This window comes from Vulpes vulpes, chromosome 12 (genome assembly GCF_048418805.1).
Source record: "Vulpes vulpes isolate BD-2025 chromosome 12, VulVul3, whole genome shotgun sequence".
Classification (NCBI taxonomy): domain Eukaryota; kingdom Metazoa; phylum Chordata; class Mammalia; order Carnivora; family Canidae; genus Vulpes; species Vulpes vulpes.
In genome coordinates, this window is record NC_132791.1 from 145,454,052 (window position 1) to 145,470,469 (window position 16,418).

At 40.1% G+C, this 16,418-nt stretch overlaps 1 protein-coding gene across 11 annotated transcripts in view; it reads right to left on the minus strand.

The window, feature by feature from the left end:
- Positions 1-3,087: 3,087 nt before the first annotated feature.
- Positions 3,088-16,418, minus strand: part of PDE4B (phosphodiesterase 4B) — a 530,398-nt gene continuing 517,067 nt past the window's right edge. For all 11 annotated transcript variants that reach the window (XM_072730657.1, XM_072730658.1, XM_072730662.1 and 8 more), the window contains 8 exons: positions 15,313-15,491; positions 13,964-14,062; positions 13,658-13,822; positions 11,492-11,591; positions 9,423-9,577; positions 9,189-9,311; positions 8,307-8,489; positions 3,088-5,401 (listed from right to left, as the gene is read on the minus strand). In XM_072730657.1, coding sequence (XP_072586758.1) covers positions 5,036-5,401; positions 8,307-8,489; positions 9,189-9,311; positions 9,423-9,577; positions 11,492-11,591; positions 13,658-13,822; positions 13,964-14,062; positions 15,313-15,491 — 1,370 coding nt within the window. In that variant the 3' untranslated portion in view covers positions 3,088-5,035. The remainder of the gene's footprint in view (positions 5,402-8,306; positions 8,490-9,188; positions 9,312-9,422; positions 9,578-11,491; positions 11,592-13,657; positions 13,823-13,963; positions 14,063-15,312; positions 15,492-16,418) is intronic.

Genomic DNA, 16,418 nt, shown 5'->3' on the forward strand with positions numbered 1-16,418 from the left:
TTGAGCGTCTTTCTTTGGCGCAGGTCATGATCCCCGGGTCCTGGGATCGTGTCCTACATCAGGCTCCCTGCATGGAGCCTACTTCTCCCTCTGCGTATGTCTCTGCCTCTCTCTCTCTGTCTCTCATAAATAAATAAATAAAATCTTAAAAAAAAAAGAGACAACTGACTAAGCCACCCAGGCGCCCCTCCCCACATCCTTTTTTGGTTTGAAAAGCTTTAGGCTTGAGATTGTGTTTTACCCTTGCACAAAACCACTTGATTAATTTAGTCTGACAAATATATATTTGTATCAGATATTGGATTGGGCATTAGAAGTTCAATAGGAAATAAGATCCAGCTTCTGACTTCAATGTTTTTTGGAAAAGATGGAAACCAAACTTCACTGTATAGCAGTAGATATTAATAATTATAATATTTCCCAGAACTTTATGTATATCAACTCATGTAATTCTTGCATAACCTGCTATAATCTAGGCATTAATATAATTATCTTTATTTTACAGATGATAAAGCTGAGGCACAAGAGAGTTAAGTGACTTGCCCAAGGTTACACAGCTAATTACACAGGTAAAGCACAGGCTGTTCTGGGAGCTCTAGTAAGAGTCCTTATCCCAACCTTGGGGATCAGGGAAGCTTCCTGTAGGAGGATATCTGATCTGAATCTTGAGGAATGTGAGAGATTACCAGCTTGGAGAATTCTTCATAAGGGGTACAGGATGCATAAGGTGTGGGTTTATAAAGGGAATTTGCCAGTTTTCCTGCCTCACCTGGGTCTCATAGGTTTTAAAGCTCATGATCATGGATTTGATCAATCACTAAGACATGGGCTCAGATAAGTAGCAATGGAATGTTGGAAAAATCCTGGGAATATTACCTCCACCTGACAAATTAATAATCCCCATTTTACTGTAGCCGAGAGAGTAGGTGACTTATCTCAGGCCATGTGGTTAGTAAATGGAGGAGACAGGATTTAAACCCAGGCCAGTTGGCTCCAGAATCCATGTAATAAACCATGTTTCTTTACTTGAACTCCAGTAGGCTTTGTTCAGTGGACTGAACAAAGAGAATTTGAGACTTTCCATGACTTCCAACTCATGTCAAAATAAGCCTGTGAAAGTCTGATAGTGCCTGACTCTATAAGTCAGCCTTAGGCTCCTACACATTTTTTAAAGTATCCTCAGCCCTGGCAAAGATACCATAGTAATTTCTGCTTCCACAGTAGCTCCTTGCCATTAGGAACACTGATGTGTCATCATAGATAAGAGAACGGTTATACTTATAGCCTATGTTCTAGAACCAGATGATTAACTTTCTTTTAGACTTATCTTCATTGTGGTTTTCCTGAGAACATAATTATGATTTTGTGGTCTGCAAAGCAGATGGTGAGCAACACAAGCAGCTTGCAAACTACTGGAGTATAGAGCTCTGAGTTACCTCATCTCTGATGCCTGGCCTCATCTCTGTACCTGAACCAGCACCTGGCCATGGTGGGTGCACGATACCTGAAGACAATTGCAGTGAAAGAAAGTTGCTATGGCCTGAATGTGTCCTCTCCCAAATTCATCTGTTGAAATCCTAACTCCCTAAGATGACAGTATTAGGAAGTGAGGCCTTAGGGAGATGCTTAAGTCATGAGGGTTGGGTCTTAATGAATGGTATTAGTGCCTTAAAATAAAAAGGTCCAGAGAGATCTTTAGTCCTTTCCACCAAGTGAAGACAGAGCAAAAAAGTACCAGCTAAGACCCAGGAGGTGGACCTTCACCAGAATGTGACTATGCTGGTTCCTTAATCTTGGACTGATCTCAGCCTCTGGAACTGTGAGAAATAAACTCCTGTTGTTTTTAAGCTGCCCAGTCTTTTGTCAAGACTAAAGGAATGACAAAAGCCTTAGTCCCAAGCATGGCTCTTTCTTCAAGAGCAAATAGCTCTCCACTCAGATTGCACATGGAATTACCTGTGGAGAACTTTAAATTTGGTGCCCAGGGCTCTACCCAACACCAAGTCAAATAGAATCTAGGAGTGTGGGTATGACCCAAACATTAATATTTTTTAAGAAAATATTTATTCTCCAGGTGATTCTCATTTGCAATAAGGACTAAAAACTATTTCTCTGTAGAAAACATACCTGCACATATTCACAAATATTTATAGCTGTAGACATTATGAAAGTCACACCTGTGACTCTGCTAACCAATTCACTTTTGTCACTTAATCTGTAAGAGCTCAGGAATCCAAAAATCCAAGAAGCACTTCTCTATCAGAGAAGGTAGCTAAGTGCTGTAAACATTAGCTCTGCAACCAGCAGGCTAACTGGTTCTGCAATGTTGGCTCATCCTGTCTTTGTAAAGAATTAGGTAATTTCAGTTTATTGAGTGGAATTCTAAAGCAGACCCACTTACTAGTTTACAAACAGTTCCCCATGGTTAAATATCCACTGGTTCTTATTTATGGCTTTCCTCACCACACATACACACACACACACACACACACACACACACAGTTCTTAGGAAAACATTTTTTAAAGCTGATTTTAAAATTTAAAATTTCAACAAAACATTTTCATATTCTGCCTATGATATTTATATAGTTCCTTCCAGATCAAACCAGATGATCAATAAGGGGCTCCACAAATCATCAAAAAGACCATGAGAGTCAATCAGTGCTCTATCAATGGTGCTTGAAGATGACTCTTTGGACCTCAGATCCTTTGTGTGTAAAATGAATCAGTAGAACCGACACCATGAAGCTAATGTTCTGGAATTCTATGATTCATTTTTTCTGGAGGACTCAGCCAAGTTGGAGATTCCCTTGATTTATAGTGGATTAAACTTTTCAGACTCTTAAACTGGTTTTGTTTGTTTTCCTTTACCACCTCCCGCATCATTGAGCCGTGTGGATATTTGCTAAGAACATGTGAAACGTTCCAAGCTAGGGGACTTTTGGGACACAGATTCTGAAACTTCAGTTGAGAGGTTGGCCAGGCAAAGTAATTGGTTTCCTTTGTGCGGTATGGTAGGAGAGAAGAGAAAAAAAGATCTGCTTTTCATAGGTCAGAACTAACCACAAAATAATTGGGCCTACAGTCTAATCTAATCATGCTTCTGTTTATTCACTTCATATAAAAGTCTCTTACGAATGCATTTGAGCACAATATATAATAATACTATAACATACATTGTGAGAAACTTTTGAAAACAATAAAATGTTCACCTGAAATAATGCAGTGTTCATAGACATACAAACCCATTGGTCATGCACATTTGTGCCATTTCTTTAGTGAGTTACAATGCTGAACTGAAAGCGTGGAATATATTTTACAAATGGAGACTGAAGCCAATTACAGGTCTAACAAGTGTTATCAGAAGCTTCACATTTGCATAATTTACTACATCAGTTCACATTTTATTATAAAATTCACATTGCTTTATTGTGTGTTTTTTTTTTTTTTGTAATTAGTTAGAACATGACTTTCCTGCTTAATGACAGGCAGGAGGCTTTTGCTTCAAAGTCAGTAGTTTGGGAACACTCAGAAGAGCCATCTGTGAGCAAATGTAGTGTTGCTGTTTAAACCAAAGCCACAATTATAGTAGAACCCAGTCATAACCCAACTCCTGCGTACACAGATTTGGATAGAACATGGGTAAAAACTACATCCCCTTGCCCCCTACCCCTATCAAACTCTACAAAAGTAAAAGCTCAGTATAAACCATTTAATATCGAATGTGATAATCCTGTTTCCAAAACTGGTTCACAAAGGAGTTGTGCAGAATTAGCAACTCAGACAGGGAAGGGGGCAGACCGTCTGAATAAAAGCCCACGAATGTCCTCCTGGGAGGGGGTCGTATGTCTTTCTTAAGCGATGTCCAGGTTATATAATACACAATACAAAACGTTACAAGAAAAGTCGCAACTCTTAGGCAGAGTTTTCTACACAAATGTAACACCACCATTGGCAGGCAATGTTAGATATATAAATTAATAACTTACAAAACATTACATTATATACATTAAGTAATAAATAGACTGTTATAATAAACAGAAACGGAGGTGTTAGCGCAGAAGGCAGTGCAAGAGAAAGACGGCAGCATCAAATTGAAACCGGTGTGTCACTGGGTAGAGAACGCTGGGGGGTGGGGGGTGGATGGGGGGCCGTGCAGCGCCCAGTGGCTCAGGGCTTCAGGACTCAACATGGCGCACTGCCTAATCAAGCTACATTTTACAGACTGTTGTTGGGAACGACACAACTACCCCTTCCCACCTCTTAGCTTGTTCGCTTTTATTCTGTTAGTAGCACAAAAGTGAAGTCCTAAGAGGAGAAGAAAAACTGCTGTAAGCAGGCAGACAGAGATTTGTTAGACGGGCAACTGTGAAGCTGGATGGGACAACAGGGGAAGGAAGTAGAATGTAGTTAGAAGCATATCCTTTCTATTTGCAAAATAACTGTAGTAAAGTGAAAGATATTGCCCATGAAAGAAGGAAGACCATTTTCTTTCCTTTTTCCCCACCCCCAGAAAGAGTCAAAAAAGTTTATGTCAACTTTGAATGCTTATCTGTGTAGAAGTTGATACTAAACTCTAGGCATTCAACAGGTGTTTTAAAGACGTGAAAATGTTCTACAAAAAAGGCACACAGGTTGGCAGACAAGGGGACAGGTGAGCGGATTTATAAGTGAAGTTATTAGTCAGTTCAGTCACGAGAGGGGGCAGATTCCCAAAACTTAGTGCAGAGAAATCTCTCAGTTTTGTGTCTTCCATTTTCAAGCCATTTACTCAGGATCTGATCTTGGCCTCCAGTACCAGATAAAGCTTCAGCTCTCCATCCACTAAGCTTGCAAGCAAGGCAAGTCAACCGTGGGATTTTCTGAACTGCTGTCTGCTTCACGGTCTTGCATTCTGGCTCCAAACTCGAGTTAACTGGAAAGGCCACATGGCCCTTGTCCCGCGCAGGCCTACATCCCCATGATGGGCTGGCCCTACCATACAGCTGGCATGCTTGTCAAAGGTGGAATGTTCATCTCCCCACAGAGAAGGCGATTATGTGTCGATCGGGGTCTTGTTCTCCGCCCCAGTGTCTCCATCAGTCTCTCCTAGGGAATCCCTATGTTCGGGGTCGATCACACAAAGTGTCTTTGTGCTGCTGAAATAATTGTGACCCTCTCCCTCTTTGTCAGGGCCTTCGGAATCCTCCTCTTCAAGGGTTAGTTCAAACTGAAACTTCTCCATCAGACCCTGACAGTCTCTGTTCTGCTCATCCAGCGGTGGGGAGGGACTCTGGGGTATCATGCTCTGATACCAGTTCCTGTTATCTTCTAATGTATCCAGAATGTCCTGGGCATCAGGCTGTACCAGATCTGCCCAGGTCTCCCACAGTGGGTGCACAATGTAGTCAATGAAACCGACCTGGAAAAAAATAAGGTTACACGTCGATTATTATGATGGGCTCTTAAAAAACCAAACAAGCAGTCCTGGTTTCTAGACAAAGAAAGAGCCACGACAATCCAAGAGAGATCAGTAATGATGGATTTGAGCATATGCTCTGTGGTACACCCTGCACTGGATGTAATATATACGTTATTACTCTTAAGTCCCCAAAGGAGGTATTGTTATCCACACTCTACACAGGAGGAAACTAAGATTCATTGAGACAAAATATCTTGTCAGAGATCACAGAGCTGGTAAGTGGTCTGATTCCAAAGCCTGTGTTTGTCTCACTAGAACATACTACTTTTCCTTTTCCGTGTGCCAGATAAGAAGTCTAGATGTAACCCTGGCTGGGAATGACTTTGCCTCTACTTGGATTCCGTGAGTCATTCTCCAAAGAAGGAAGCTCCAGGTCTAATGAGTTCTGACTCAAGATTCCTTCCCTGATTAATTTAAAATATGCCACCATTCCAAAATGAAGAGGAGACGGCCCCTGATGACTCTGAAATTTCTCAAGTTCCACGGAATGCTTTTGTTTGTAGAGGACTTTGGTAAAACATCTGAAGATACTTCAAGCACCTAAACAAACAAATATTCCCTCTGTGGACATGTCTGCAATTGTCTTAGATCCACAGGGTTATAATCACTTCCATCAGGAGAAAGGAGGGAAAATAAAAACAATTAAGCAGTTCCTTTGCTAATGTTCCTGTGAATAAATACGAGGCTTATGGCTCTGTTATGGTTTACACAGGGGCTATGCATCCTGCATGAGCTGGCTCTGTGGCCTTATGCTGACCTCTCCATTGTCGGACAAACAGGAAACACTGGGGGTGGGGGCAGGTTGTGAAAAAGAATAGGCACTAGTTGAATGAGGGAATGGAATTCCCCTGTCCTGGTCTGGGGGACTGGAGAGATACTGGGTCTGGATTCAGGGGCAAATGAGCAAGAGCAGCGTATATGTGTCTGTGGGACATGAAATAGCTATCTTTCCATACGACTGGAAACCTGCCCTTAAACAGCTATTCTGGGTTTTGGCAAATCATTTAATACATCAAAGTTCATAAGTGACTCTTTTATATCTATATCTATATCTATATATCTATATCTATATCTATATCTATCTATATCTATATCTATATCCATATCTCTATCTATCTATCTATCTATCTATCTATCTATCTATCTATCATTATCTATCAACCTACCTATCATCTGTCTTCTCATCCCTGGTGCTTCCCTAATCTTAACACAACTCTTACCAAAGTCAGGGACCTCTGTGATCTGCATTGGTCACGTAAACTTGACTGCAAATGATTCAGATATTTCTCTTGCATCTGCCCACTCCCTCCGTTCTCTTTTTTCCTTCTTTATGTGTATTTAATGGATTTTAGAGACTATTCTCAAAGTGTTTTTCAGGGACCTGAAAAAATTAACTCAAGGCAATGGAGAAAATGGGATCAGCTGAACAAAGTGCTGTCATTTCCATTATTCATTTGTTTTGCTTCTGTTAAATGCTCGGCACTTTTTTGAAAGGGAGCCTCTAGTTGCTTATTTGTGAGGCCCAGGGATGAGAGAGCTCTACAAATCCGAAGAGCACCGAGTCAAGGACTTTATTGCCAGACAACTCAGACAATGCTTGCCAAAGCCCATCTGCGGGAAACACCTGAGTGGACCATGACGTCATGACAACAGAGAGACCTGCCCACAGTGATGGAGAGTGAAGAGCTCTGGGCGGAGGGTAGCTGGGTCATCCAGGAGCTGGTGAATGAACCAAGAGGAGAGCTTCTCCACCTAATGCACTGGGAAACAACTGCTGTGTCTATTTCACAAAGCTCTTTGGGGTTCAAATAGGACAAGGTATGGGAAAATGTATGGAAAACCACATAGAACACCATATAAAAATAAAATATCACTGTTGATAATCAATGGACATTATTCTACTTAACTAACTAATTGTTCAAATTTAGGCTTTAGGGGATTTGAATTGGCCCTGACAACTCAACTGAATGTCAGCATGCATTTTTATAGCATATTAGACTTTTAGAGCACTTTCACAGATTTTAAACTCATTTGACTGGGTTTCTTTAAAAAACAACAAAATGATAACTGCAAAGGAACTTTGCATTGATATTATAACATGTGTAAGTTTGGGGGTAGCAGGTAGCGGGGAAAGAGGATGAACACGAATTAAAAAAGCACTCCTCAACCTGGACCCATTATCGATCATGACCACCTGGCTCAGGCCATTTGTTGCCCTGAAAAAATAACATTTCAGCATGCCCTGAGGCCTTTGTAGGGATATTGATACCTCTAGTGGGACATACTCTGCAACTAGAAGTGTCTGAGGCATTTCTGTATCCCCCTGCCTCCAGCATAGCATCCCCAGTTCTCAGACACAACCCAAGATGTCAGTGTGTTCTCAGAGGTGGAGAAGCAACCTTGGAAGGGGACATAGGATGGGGCGTTGACTGTGAGGTAGAAGAGGTATGAGGAATGAGATTCACATTTGGCCATGCACTTGATAATGGAAAGACAACAGACACAGGGCGGAGGAAGCAAGGATGAAGAGTAGAGCTCTTGGATGAGGACAGGGAGAAAAGAAATCTGGAGAGACAGTGAGGAGGCAGCCACTCTAAGTTTAGTCAGCTAGATTTGCTAAGGCCATAGACAACTTTCTAAACTGCTTGAGAAGACACAGATCAAACTGCGATGAGTTTCTGAGGCCTACTTTGTCTCCACCCTGTGAAATTGAGTGTAATGGAGAAGGCGAATGAGTCACAAAGAATGGGTAGTTGCTTCCTTATAACTTCAGGAATTAGATAGAACCCTCTAGTTCTACAATCAGCAGAGCTCACAAAAACTTTGAAAATGGCATAGTAGATACCTGGGATTTTTCCACAGAAGCTGTGTGCTTATCACACATTGGGCTAATCTCCATTCCTCTCTCCCGCTCTTTGTCTCCCTGCTGGAAAAACTCTTCCATGATGCGGTCTGTCCATTGCCGATACAATTCCAACGACTTGGTGGGGTTGCTCAGGTCTGCACAGTGTACCATGTTGCGAAGGACCTGGAATCACCAAGTTTTAGAAATCCCATAAAATATAGTGTAAATACTACCAGAACATCTCATATCTCTTGTACTAGTACACTTGGTACCAAACCCTAGAACATTTTAGTTGCATTATAATTGCGGTGTGTGCACAAAAAAATGTGCTGGCTAGACATGGTTATTTACCATTATCGAGTCCTGAAAGGGAAAATGTGTGTCTTCTCAGATTGACAGTCATTGAATGTAAAAATTGGAATGAACATTAGAGGTCAAATGCTGCCATCATTTCCCTTCCCCAGTTTGGAAAAAATGCAAAGAATTACTCAAAGTAGATGTCTTCATATTTTCCACTTGTGGAAAGAGACCAGCTGATGGCAGTTAGTATAATCAAAACAGACCTAACAATCTTCAAGTCGATGGGATTTATATCCAAACGCGAGCTTTTGGGACCAGCAGTCACGTATCCCCTATTACAAATGAATTTTGCCATTTATTTTTAGCACTAAGCAATTCAATAAATAGGGTTATGTTTTTTCTTCATAAATTAGAGGATAAACTTGAATGTCCATTTTCCTTAGCTTGTTCTTAAAATAAGCCCAAGTTGTAATAATAATCAGATATGTGGCTAACTGAACTGATTCTTGTTTTCATTGTTGACTTGTTGTTCGGTTTAGTTTGATTTGGCTTTGTGTTAAATCAAAGGCATTCTTCAAATACCTGTATACGATCCGTGTAGTTGTCCAGGAGAAGAACACCTGAACTTGTAACTTTCTTTGTTTCTACCATTGTCTTCAGGTCTGCCAGCAGGCTCATATGTTTGGACATATCAGTTGCTAACACCTAGGGTAAAAAGAAAATGAAACTCTCAGGAAATTCAGTTTATCATAGAGAATGGGATTTCTCCTTCTGGGAAGGGAACAGTAAGTGAAGGATGTAGAAAGGAAGTCTTACCATGTCAATAACCATTTTCCTGAGTGTCTGGCGCTGCTTCTTGGTGAGATTCTGGAAGATGTCACAGTGTTCTTCTTGCAGCAGCTTGAAACCCACAGCAAGGTGATGGTTTTCCAACACAGATTCATCATTATACATCAAAGCGAGTTCTGAATCTAATAAACACGGAAAATGATGACTTAATAAGAAAGGGATATAATTCCAATGTTGGCATTACTTCAGTATGAAATCAGATCTAGTTCTCTCCACATGATGTCAGGAACCAAGACCCACATGTCATTTCTCATCAGAGAAACCATTTCCCTCTTCAAGAGGAAGTAGTCCATTCCTAAGCAAAACATGCTTGTCATAGATACTGGTGCATAAACTCTCTTTGACTAAAATTCACAATATTTTAAAATTCTTTTTCTCCTTCTTCATTTCAGATGAAAAATCGACCATTAGGTAAGCTCATTCCCAAGCAACTGAATCCTACTTTTATCTCAGTTTGTAATTTCCTTTATGTCTTCACGCATTTTGTGCTGTGGAAAGGAAAATGCCACTAAACTTTATCATATGTATGAGGATTTTCAAACTGATTCACTTTTGTTATAAGTTCCCCCTGTTCTGTCAATTGCGACTTTCCGATTTTCAAAGATGATAATAGTGTGGGTGTGAAATTTTGTTTTATCTAAATAATTCAGCTCTCTGGAGCTTTCTAAAAAATGGTAATGAAACATCAGTAATTTTTTAGAACAATCTTGATGTCAGATTTTCTGTCCTCTGGCCCTATATGTCATAAATAGCAACATCTGGATACCTGAACAACAGCTTCCAGCCTGCCTTGGATCACACAGAAGAACCACAGACATGTTTTGTTAAAGCCCTGGTCTGCATTGGAGAAGATGGTCAATACATTCTAGAAGGACCATTTTCTCTTAATAAAGAATAATAGCCAAGGGATGGTGATAGGTTACTAGTTGTGGATGCTGTCCCTTATATACCATTGCTTTAACTGTGTGCTTCATGTTCCATCCTTAGAATACATGGTGGGGTATATGAAGTTATTTCAGCCCTTCCTGCCTGTTGACCCTGTGATTAATCCCAGATCTTCAAACTGGGTTTATATGTTCTAGTGTTGTCGGTGGCTGTAGCAGAAACACCATTTTTCTGCGTGAAGCTAACTGGCTGGTATGTGGATTGATTTGTGACACACACTATACCAGCTGTTACAATCCAATAGCCACGTAGTTGCCTGAAGCTTATGTTCTTTCAGTAGAAGAGCAAGGTTAAAAAAGAATCCACCCCATACCTAGATCATTCAGATATTCTGATAATAAACTAGGACAGGAACTCTTTTATAGCAAGTGGCTCAAAACATTTCCATAAAACCATCAGCACTTGATGTCAATTATGACCACAACTGTATAATCAATATTCTCAGAAGAAAATGTACTGAGATTTTTAGCACTTAGAAATAGTGCACTGAGAAAATTCCACGGATTCTCATTAGCATGGATACTAATCATTTTCAGCATGACAAAAGCATTGAGTATAGTTTGGGATCCTAAGGCTGGAGCAGCGATAAATGTCACTGGGTCATCTTCCCTACTACAGACCAAGCATTCTGGTGCTTTCTTTGGAGTCTTATTTTTTTTTGGAGGTTCCCATGCTCAGGTCCAACATTTGGGACAGCTTCCTCAGTAGAGAGGGACACTAGTGGGTCACCATGTTCTATGGGAGAGTCCTGCATAACACTGAAAATCATTATCACGTTATCCCCAAGTCCTATCCCCTTGTCCTTACTGGATAATTCCACATCTGTTACTCTTTCCTCATGTATTGTATTTTCCAAATGTTGAGTACTTTTTATGGCTCCCCTCTGACCCTTTCCAAGTTCTCCACGCTAGCTCAAAAATTATGTTGCCAGACTGGACACAGTATCCAGGAAAGGTCTGACCAGCTTGAGTGGAATGGAAGGATTACCTCATTATTACCCTTATTATCATCCATAATGAAAACATTAGGGGGGAAAATGAAGCAATGAATCACACAATTATCTCGAATGACTATTCTGGTAGTGAACTCACTTGTGTTGATGAGAAACTGGTTGGAGACTCCAGGGTGATCCACGTCATGGATAGCAGCTGCAAAAATGGTGGCCAGAATTTCCAAATCAGTGAAGACAGCCTGTAGAGCAAAACGAGCACATTTAACTCCAGGTCCCATTGGCCTAATCCTGCTTATTCACTTTCATACTGAAGTATCCCATTCCATTCTTGGTGGGAGAAGGACTGTTTGCTGATGTATATGATGTCTCAATACACTAATTCAGTGTACACTCTATCCATCATCATAAGGTCTCACATGAAAGGGATGATGGCAAAAGCCCATGCTCACATCAAGCTTATAGGAAGGCATTAGCACCATGCTCCAAGACGAGTAATCAGGTGGGGTCCTGTTTATTTATTGGATAAGTAGTATAGAAGCATGGTGCTTATATAACATGAGTGCATACAAGTCAAAAAAGCAAGTCGGACTGGCTCTGCTCTGAGATATAACAACATTCATGGTTTCACGTGGTTTCAGGCTGAGTAACTCAGAGAAGAAAGGTTAAATCCCAAACTCAGAAGACTGGCAATAAATTATTTCTCAAAGCTAAATTTGTAGTGTGCCCAGAAGCTTTCATATATTCATTCATTCATTCAAGCATTCCTTCAGTTCCTATCCACTAAATGTTTACTATGGGCCAGATCTGAGAAGATTTCTTAGAAGTGAAACCTAATGCCCCTCTGCTCCCCTTCATGCCATGTTGTGAAGCCTCCTCCGCCCCTACTTGTATAGGATAATTTAAACCTAATATTTGTGTAGATATATATTCCTTCTGACTAAAAGGTCTTTCACTGGCTGAAATGTCTTTCCTCATCCTCTGTGATTACTTAAATCTTCTGATCCTTCAACTGCCAGCTCAGTTTCCACCTGTCTTATGAAGACTAGTTGCTCAAGGACACGTTGAGCGGTCTCCTGTCTCAGCATGTATAGCCCCTGTGGCCAATTTCTGGACACACAATAGGCATCCTATCAATAGCAGTGGGTAGTTGATAAACAGTGTTGGCCCACTCTATAATCCTTATACAGAACATACAAATAATACTGTTTCTCTCCTTCAGGGGATAAAACAGCCTCAGCTCCATTTCACTTTCCCATTGTCTTGGATCTCTTTTCTCAGGAAATATGGAACACAAACAATAGAATAGTGGTCAGTCTAATCTTTCTTCACCTTCCAAACTGAACCTGTGAATCTGGTGGGGGTTGGCAAGTCTCCTTCTGCAGTGAGCCTACACATTTTGGAAGTACCTACCATTGCCATATGTCAAGGAAGAATATGGCCTGCTGGGCACATTGCTGCTAACACTGGTGCATGGAAATGCATTAATCTACTAAGGAAGGAGTCACAGCTGCCTTCTAGCAAGATGTCTAGCAAAATGGAATGCTGTTCATTAATTCCTCAGTTTTAGATATTCAGTTACTTTTTCTTCAACTTGTAGAATCAGTTTTATGAATTCTTAGGAGAATAAGCTAACAAATGCTTATTCCCCACAGGAACTATGTAGGACATTTTATATTATACTTCTGTGCTATCACTTACAGCATTTGGGTTGGTATGGGCAATTCAGATCAGTATATGCATATTGAGGATAAACTACATACTAGATGCTGAACTGGATACTTAACTACATACTGGAGATGCAATGAAAAATAAAGCACCCTGGGGGCACCTGATAGCTCATTTGGTTAAGTGTCTGATTCCTGATTTCGAAGTGTCTGACCTGATGATTTTCATCATCAGGTCATGATGTCAAGGTCGTGAGATCAAGCCCCACGAGGGCTACATGCTCAGTGAGGAGTCTCCTTGAGACTGGCTCTCTCCCTATGCCCCTCCCCCCCATGCATGAGCATGTGCTCTCTCTCTAAAATAAATATATCTTTAAAAAAAATAAAACACCCTGTTAAATGCTTGATAATGAAATAACTTTTCAATTTTAAGAGATATAAAGAGATGGTTACTCTGATATTTGAAAGCAGAGTAAGTAGGAATGCCATTCATTTTTATTAGTAAACCAACGGATAGATGCTACACAAAATAAAGAACCCGTTTGAGCATGTGCAATTATTTCTGTAACTATGTTACATGTTGTATAGCACTTTTCTAAAGAGGATGGGTGGGTAATGCAAAACAGATCATAACTACTCACATCTAATGCTGGCGTAGAAAGAAGAACATGGGTTGACTGGGCTACATCAGCAGCGTGTAGGCTGTTATGATATGCCACATCAGAATGGTAATGGTCTTCTAAAGTCATCATGTAGGTTACAAATGTATCAGATGAGATTTTGAATGTCTTTAGGAGGTCTCTTTCCTATGTAGTAAAATGGAGTAGAAAATAAATAAGTGGATGTTCAAAAATGAAGAAAAAGTTAAATCAGGAAAGTAAACTGGGATGGAAAAAAATCATAAAGAGCCATCTAATTAAATAAGCAATACTCTCCTTTTAACTTACCTGGAAAATGGCATACATGATGCATGTGAGGGGCCTATTGTGTGAATATCCAGCCACATTGAAGATGTTAAGGCCCCATTTGTTCAGGTCTTCCAGCTCCTGTAATTGAAATGAGAGGAATTTAGGAATAAGACCAGTTTTGTTAGCATGCCTCATTATTTTCATTTAGTTTTTGGACAATGGCTGGCTAAGACTGTGGAGTGTCTCTTTAGAGTGTTTGGGTCTAGTTGCATAAAAATTTGAAAATAGAATGGCCTACAAGATTGGACATCCTCTTCATATTAGTTATGTTTCTGTATATTCTTCAGAAAAGGGAAAGTGTGTGTCTAATATATAGATTGAGTTGTTGACCTTATTTGCACATCAGTCCTCAACCAAGTTGTATTCAGAGGTAGCTGTCAGTGGCTTAGAGATCCCTCTAGTTCCATTTCCCTGTCTCTTCTCTTCACTGAGCACTGGCTCATTAGTAATAGCTGAAAAACCATCTCAGGGGAACTCCCTTGCCCTTTGGCTATCATTGCAAAGGGCCCAGTTGGGGAGACTCAGTTGCTAGAATGTGTGGAAGTCAACCCTAATTTAGTAAAAGGTCACGAAGAATGCCAACCATGGATTATTCCATCTTAGAGTTCTTGGGCCACGGACAGGCCTCAGAGAAACAATTCAGTCCCCCACTGTGTGATTATTCCAAGATTATCTGATTAAAGGAGTAATTTATTCTATCCTGAATTCTTGCCCAGAATAAGGGATCTAGGCTCTCCCCAGAGGCTTGCCCCAATGTAAGATCAATCTTGCTCCAATGCCATCCGTCAGAAGTCTCACTGAATGTCTGCTTGCCCATGGCAAGCTCCTTTCTTATTGTCACAAGGCTGTAGGAACCTCCGTGGTCACCTTATGCGGCCCTCTAGGGGATGTGTGTCTTCCTTCACTCACGAGGTTTGGGGTCTGAGTCAGTGCTGTCAACCTCTCTCATTTCTTCTTTAGCTCTGCCAATCAGTGCTGATTTTCCAACTAATCCTTGGCATATAGTCCTAGATCTGTCCCCTGGGACAATTCAATCCTGTCTCCTGGCCACCCTGTGGATTCTCCCAGTGTGCCTTCCTTAGGATTCTCATTCATGAGGAATTTCCATTTACAAATCCAACTCAGAATAAAAAAATAAAGGTCCTTTGTTGTTGGAAAAGGGTCTCGAATTAGGTGTCCAGCAATGGACAAAGAGGCCACACCAGCCTTCTTATCATACAATTTAATAATAAAGCAAAATGATTACTACTATTTTCTAGTAGATAGTTTTGGGCAGCCACCTGCTATAGAGAGAGAGCTGCATGCACATGCCCCTAGCTCAGACATACCTTGGCCAGATGATCTTCGTTTTCTGTGTTGACTCCAAAGCGTGAAATGCTTGTATTGTTCAAGCTTGAGCTATGCATTAGTTTTTTCACTCCACTTATCTGTGTCATGAGTTGTTGCTTTTTCTTTTTCTCTCGGTCTTTCTGGGTGGGAGATGGAATCTCCACATCATTCTGCTTATCTGCAAGAAGGGGAAACATTTTTCAGCCCCTGTGTGCCAATGAGAACCCACTGCAATATCCAAAACAATTTCTAATGTCCTACAATTATACAGTCTTATAAAGGACTATCTCCACATTATCTCACTTGACCTCCAGGACAATCTTGTGAGGTTGATGGGGAAAATAGGAGAATTTTTTTGGCTTCATTTTATTGCTCAACCAACTGAGGCCAGAGGAGCTAAATAAGTTGTCCAAGCAGTGGCAGAGGTAGGACTCAATCCTCCATCTTCTATCTGTAGTGTAATTTAGAATTACACTTCTATATTTTCAAGGTAGGGCATTAATATTTATATGTAGGGGTTTTTTAAAGTAAATAACTTCTATGAAAAAAATAACTTCTATGTTTGTATAATAGAAAAGGTTCATGTAGCCAGACCCAGATTAATAAAAACAGGCTTTATGTTCTGCTCATTTTATCAGATTTGTATTAATTTTTTAAATTTAAATTCAATTAGCCAACATATAGTACATCACTAGTTTCACATATGTATTAATTTTTTTAATTTAAAAAATACATACAACTTTAAATAAGTACATCATTTCAATTTAGATGAGCAGTATGCAAGTTAGAGAAATACATGGTTTATGATCTTTATATAATTATGTTAAGCCTTGGCTTATTACCATCTTTTGAGGTTCAGAGGAAAAGTATATCAGCTTTACTTCATGCTTTATTTTTATTCATTCTACTAATTAATAATAAACAATGCCTCTCACTTGTAACAGGCATTAAATTTATTAAAATATTTATGCTGATTAAATATTTATGCTGATCTCATTTAATCGCTTAAAAAATTCCACTACAACAAGGTAATAGCAGAGCTACAATTCGTGACAAAAACATCTACCTTCTCATGGAGGTTCTTCCTTCTATATCACGCTATTAA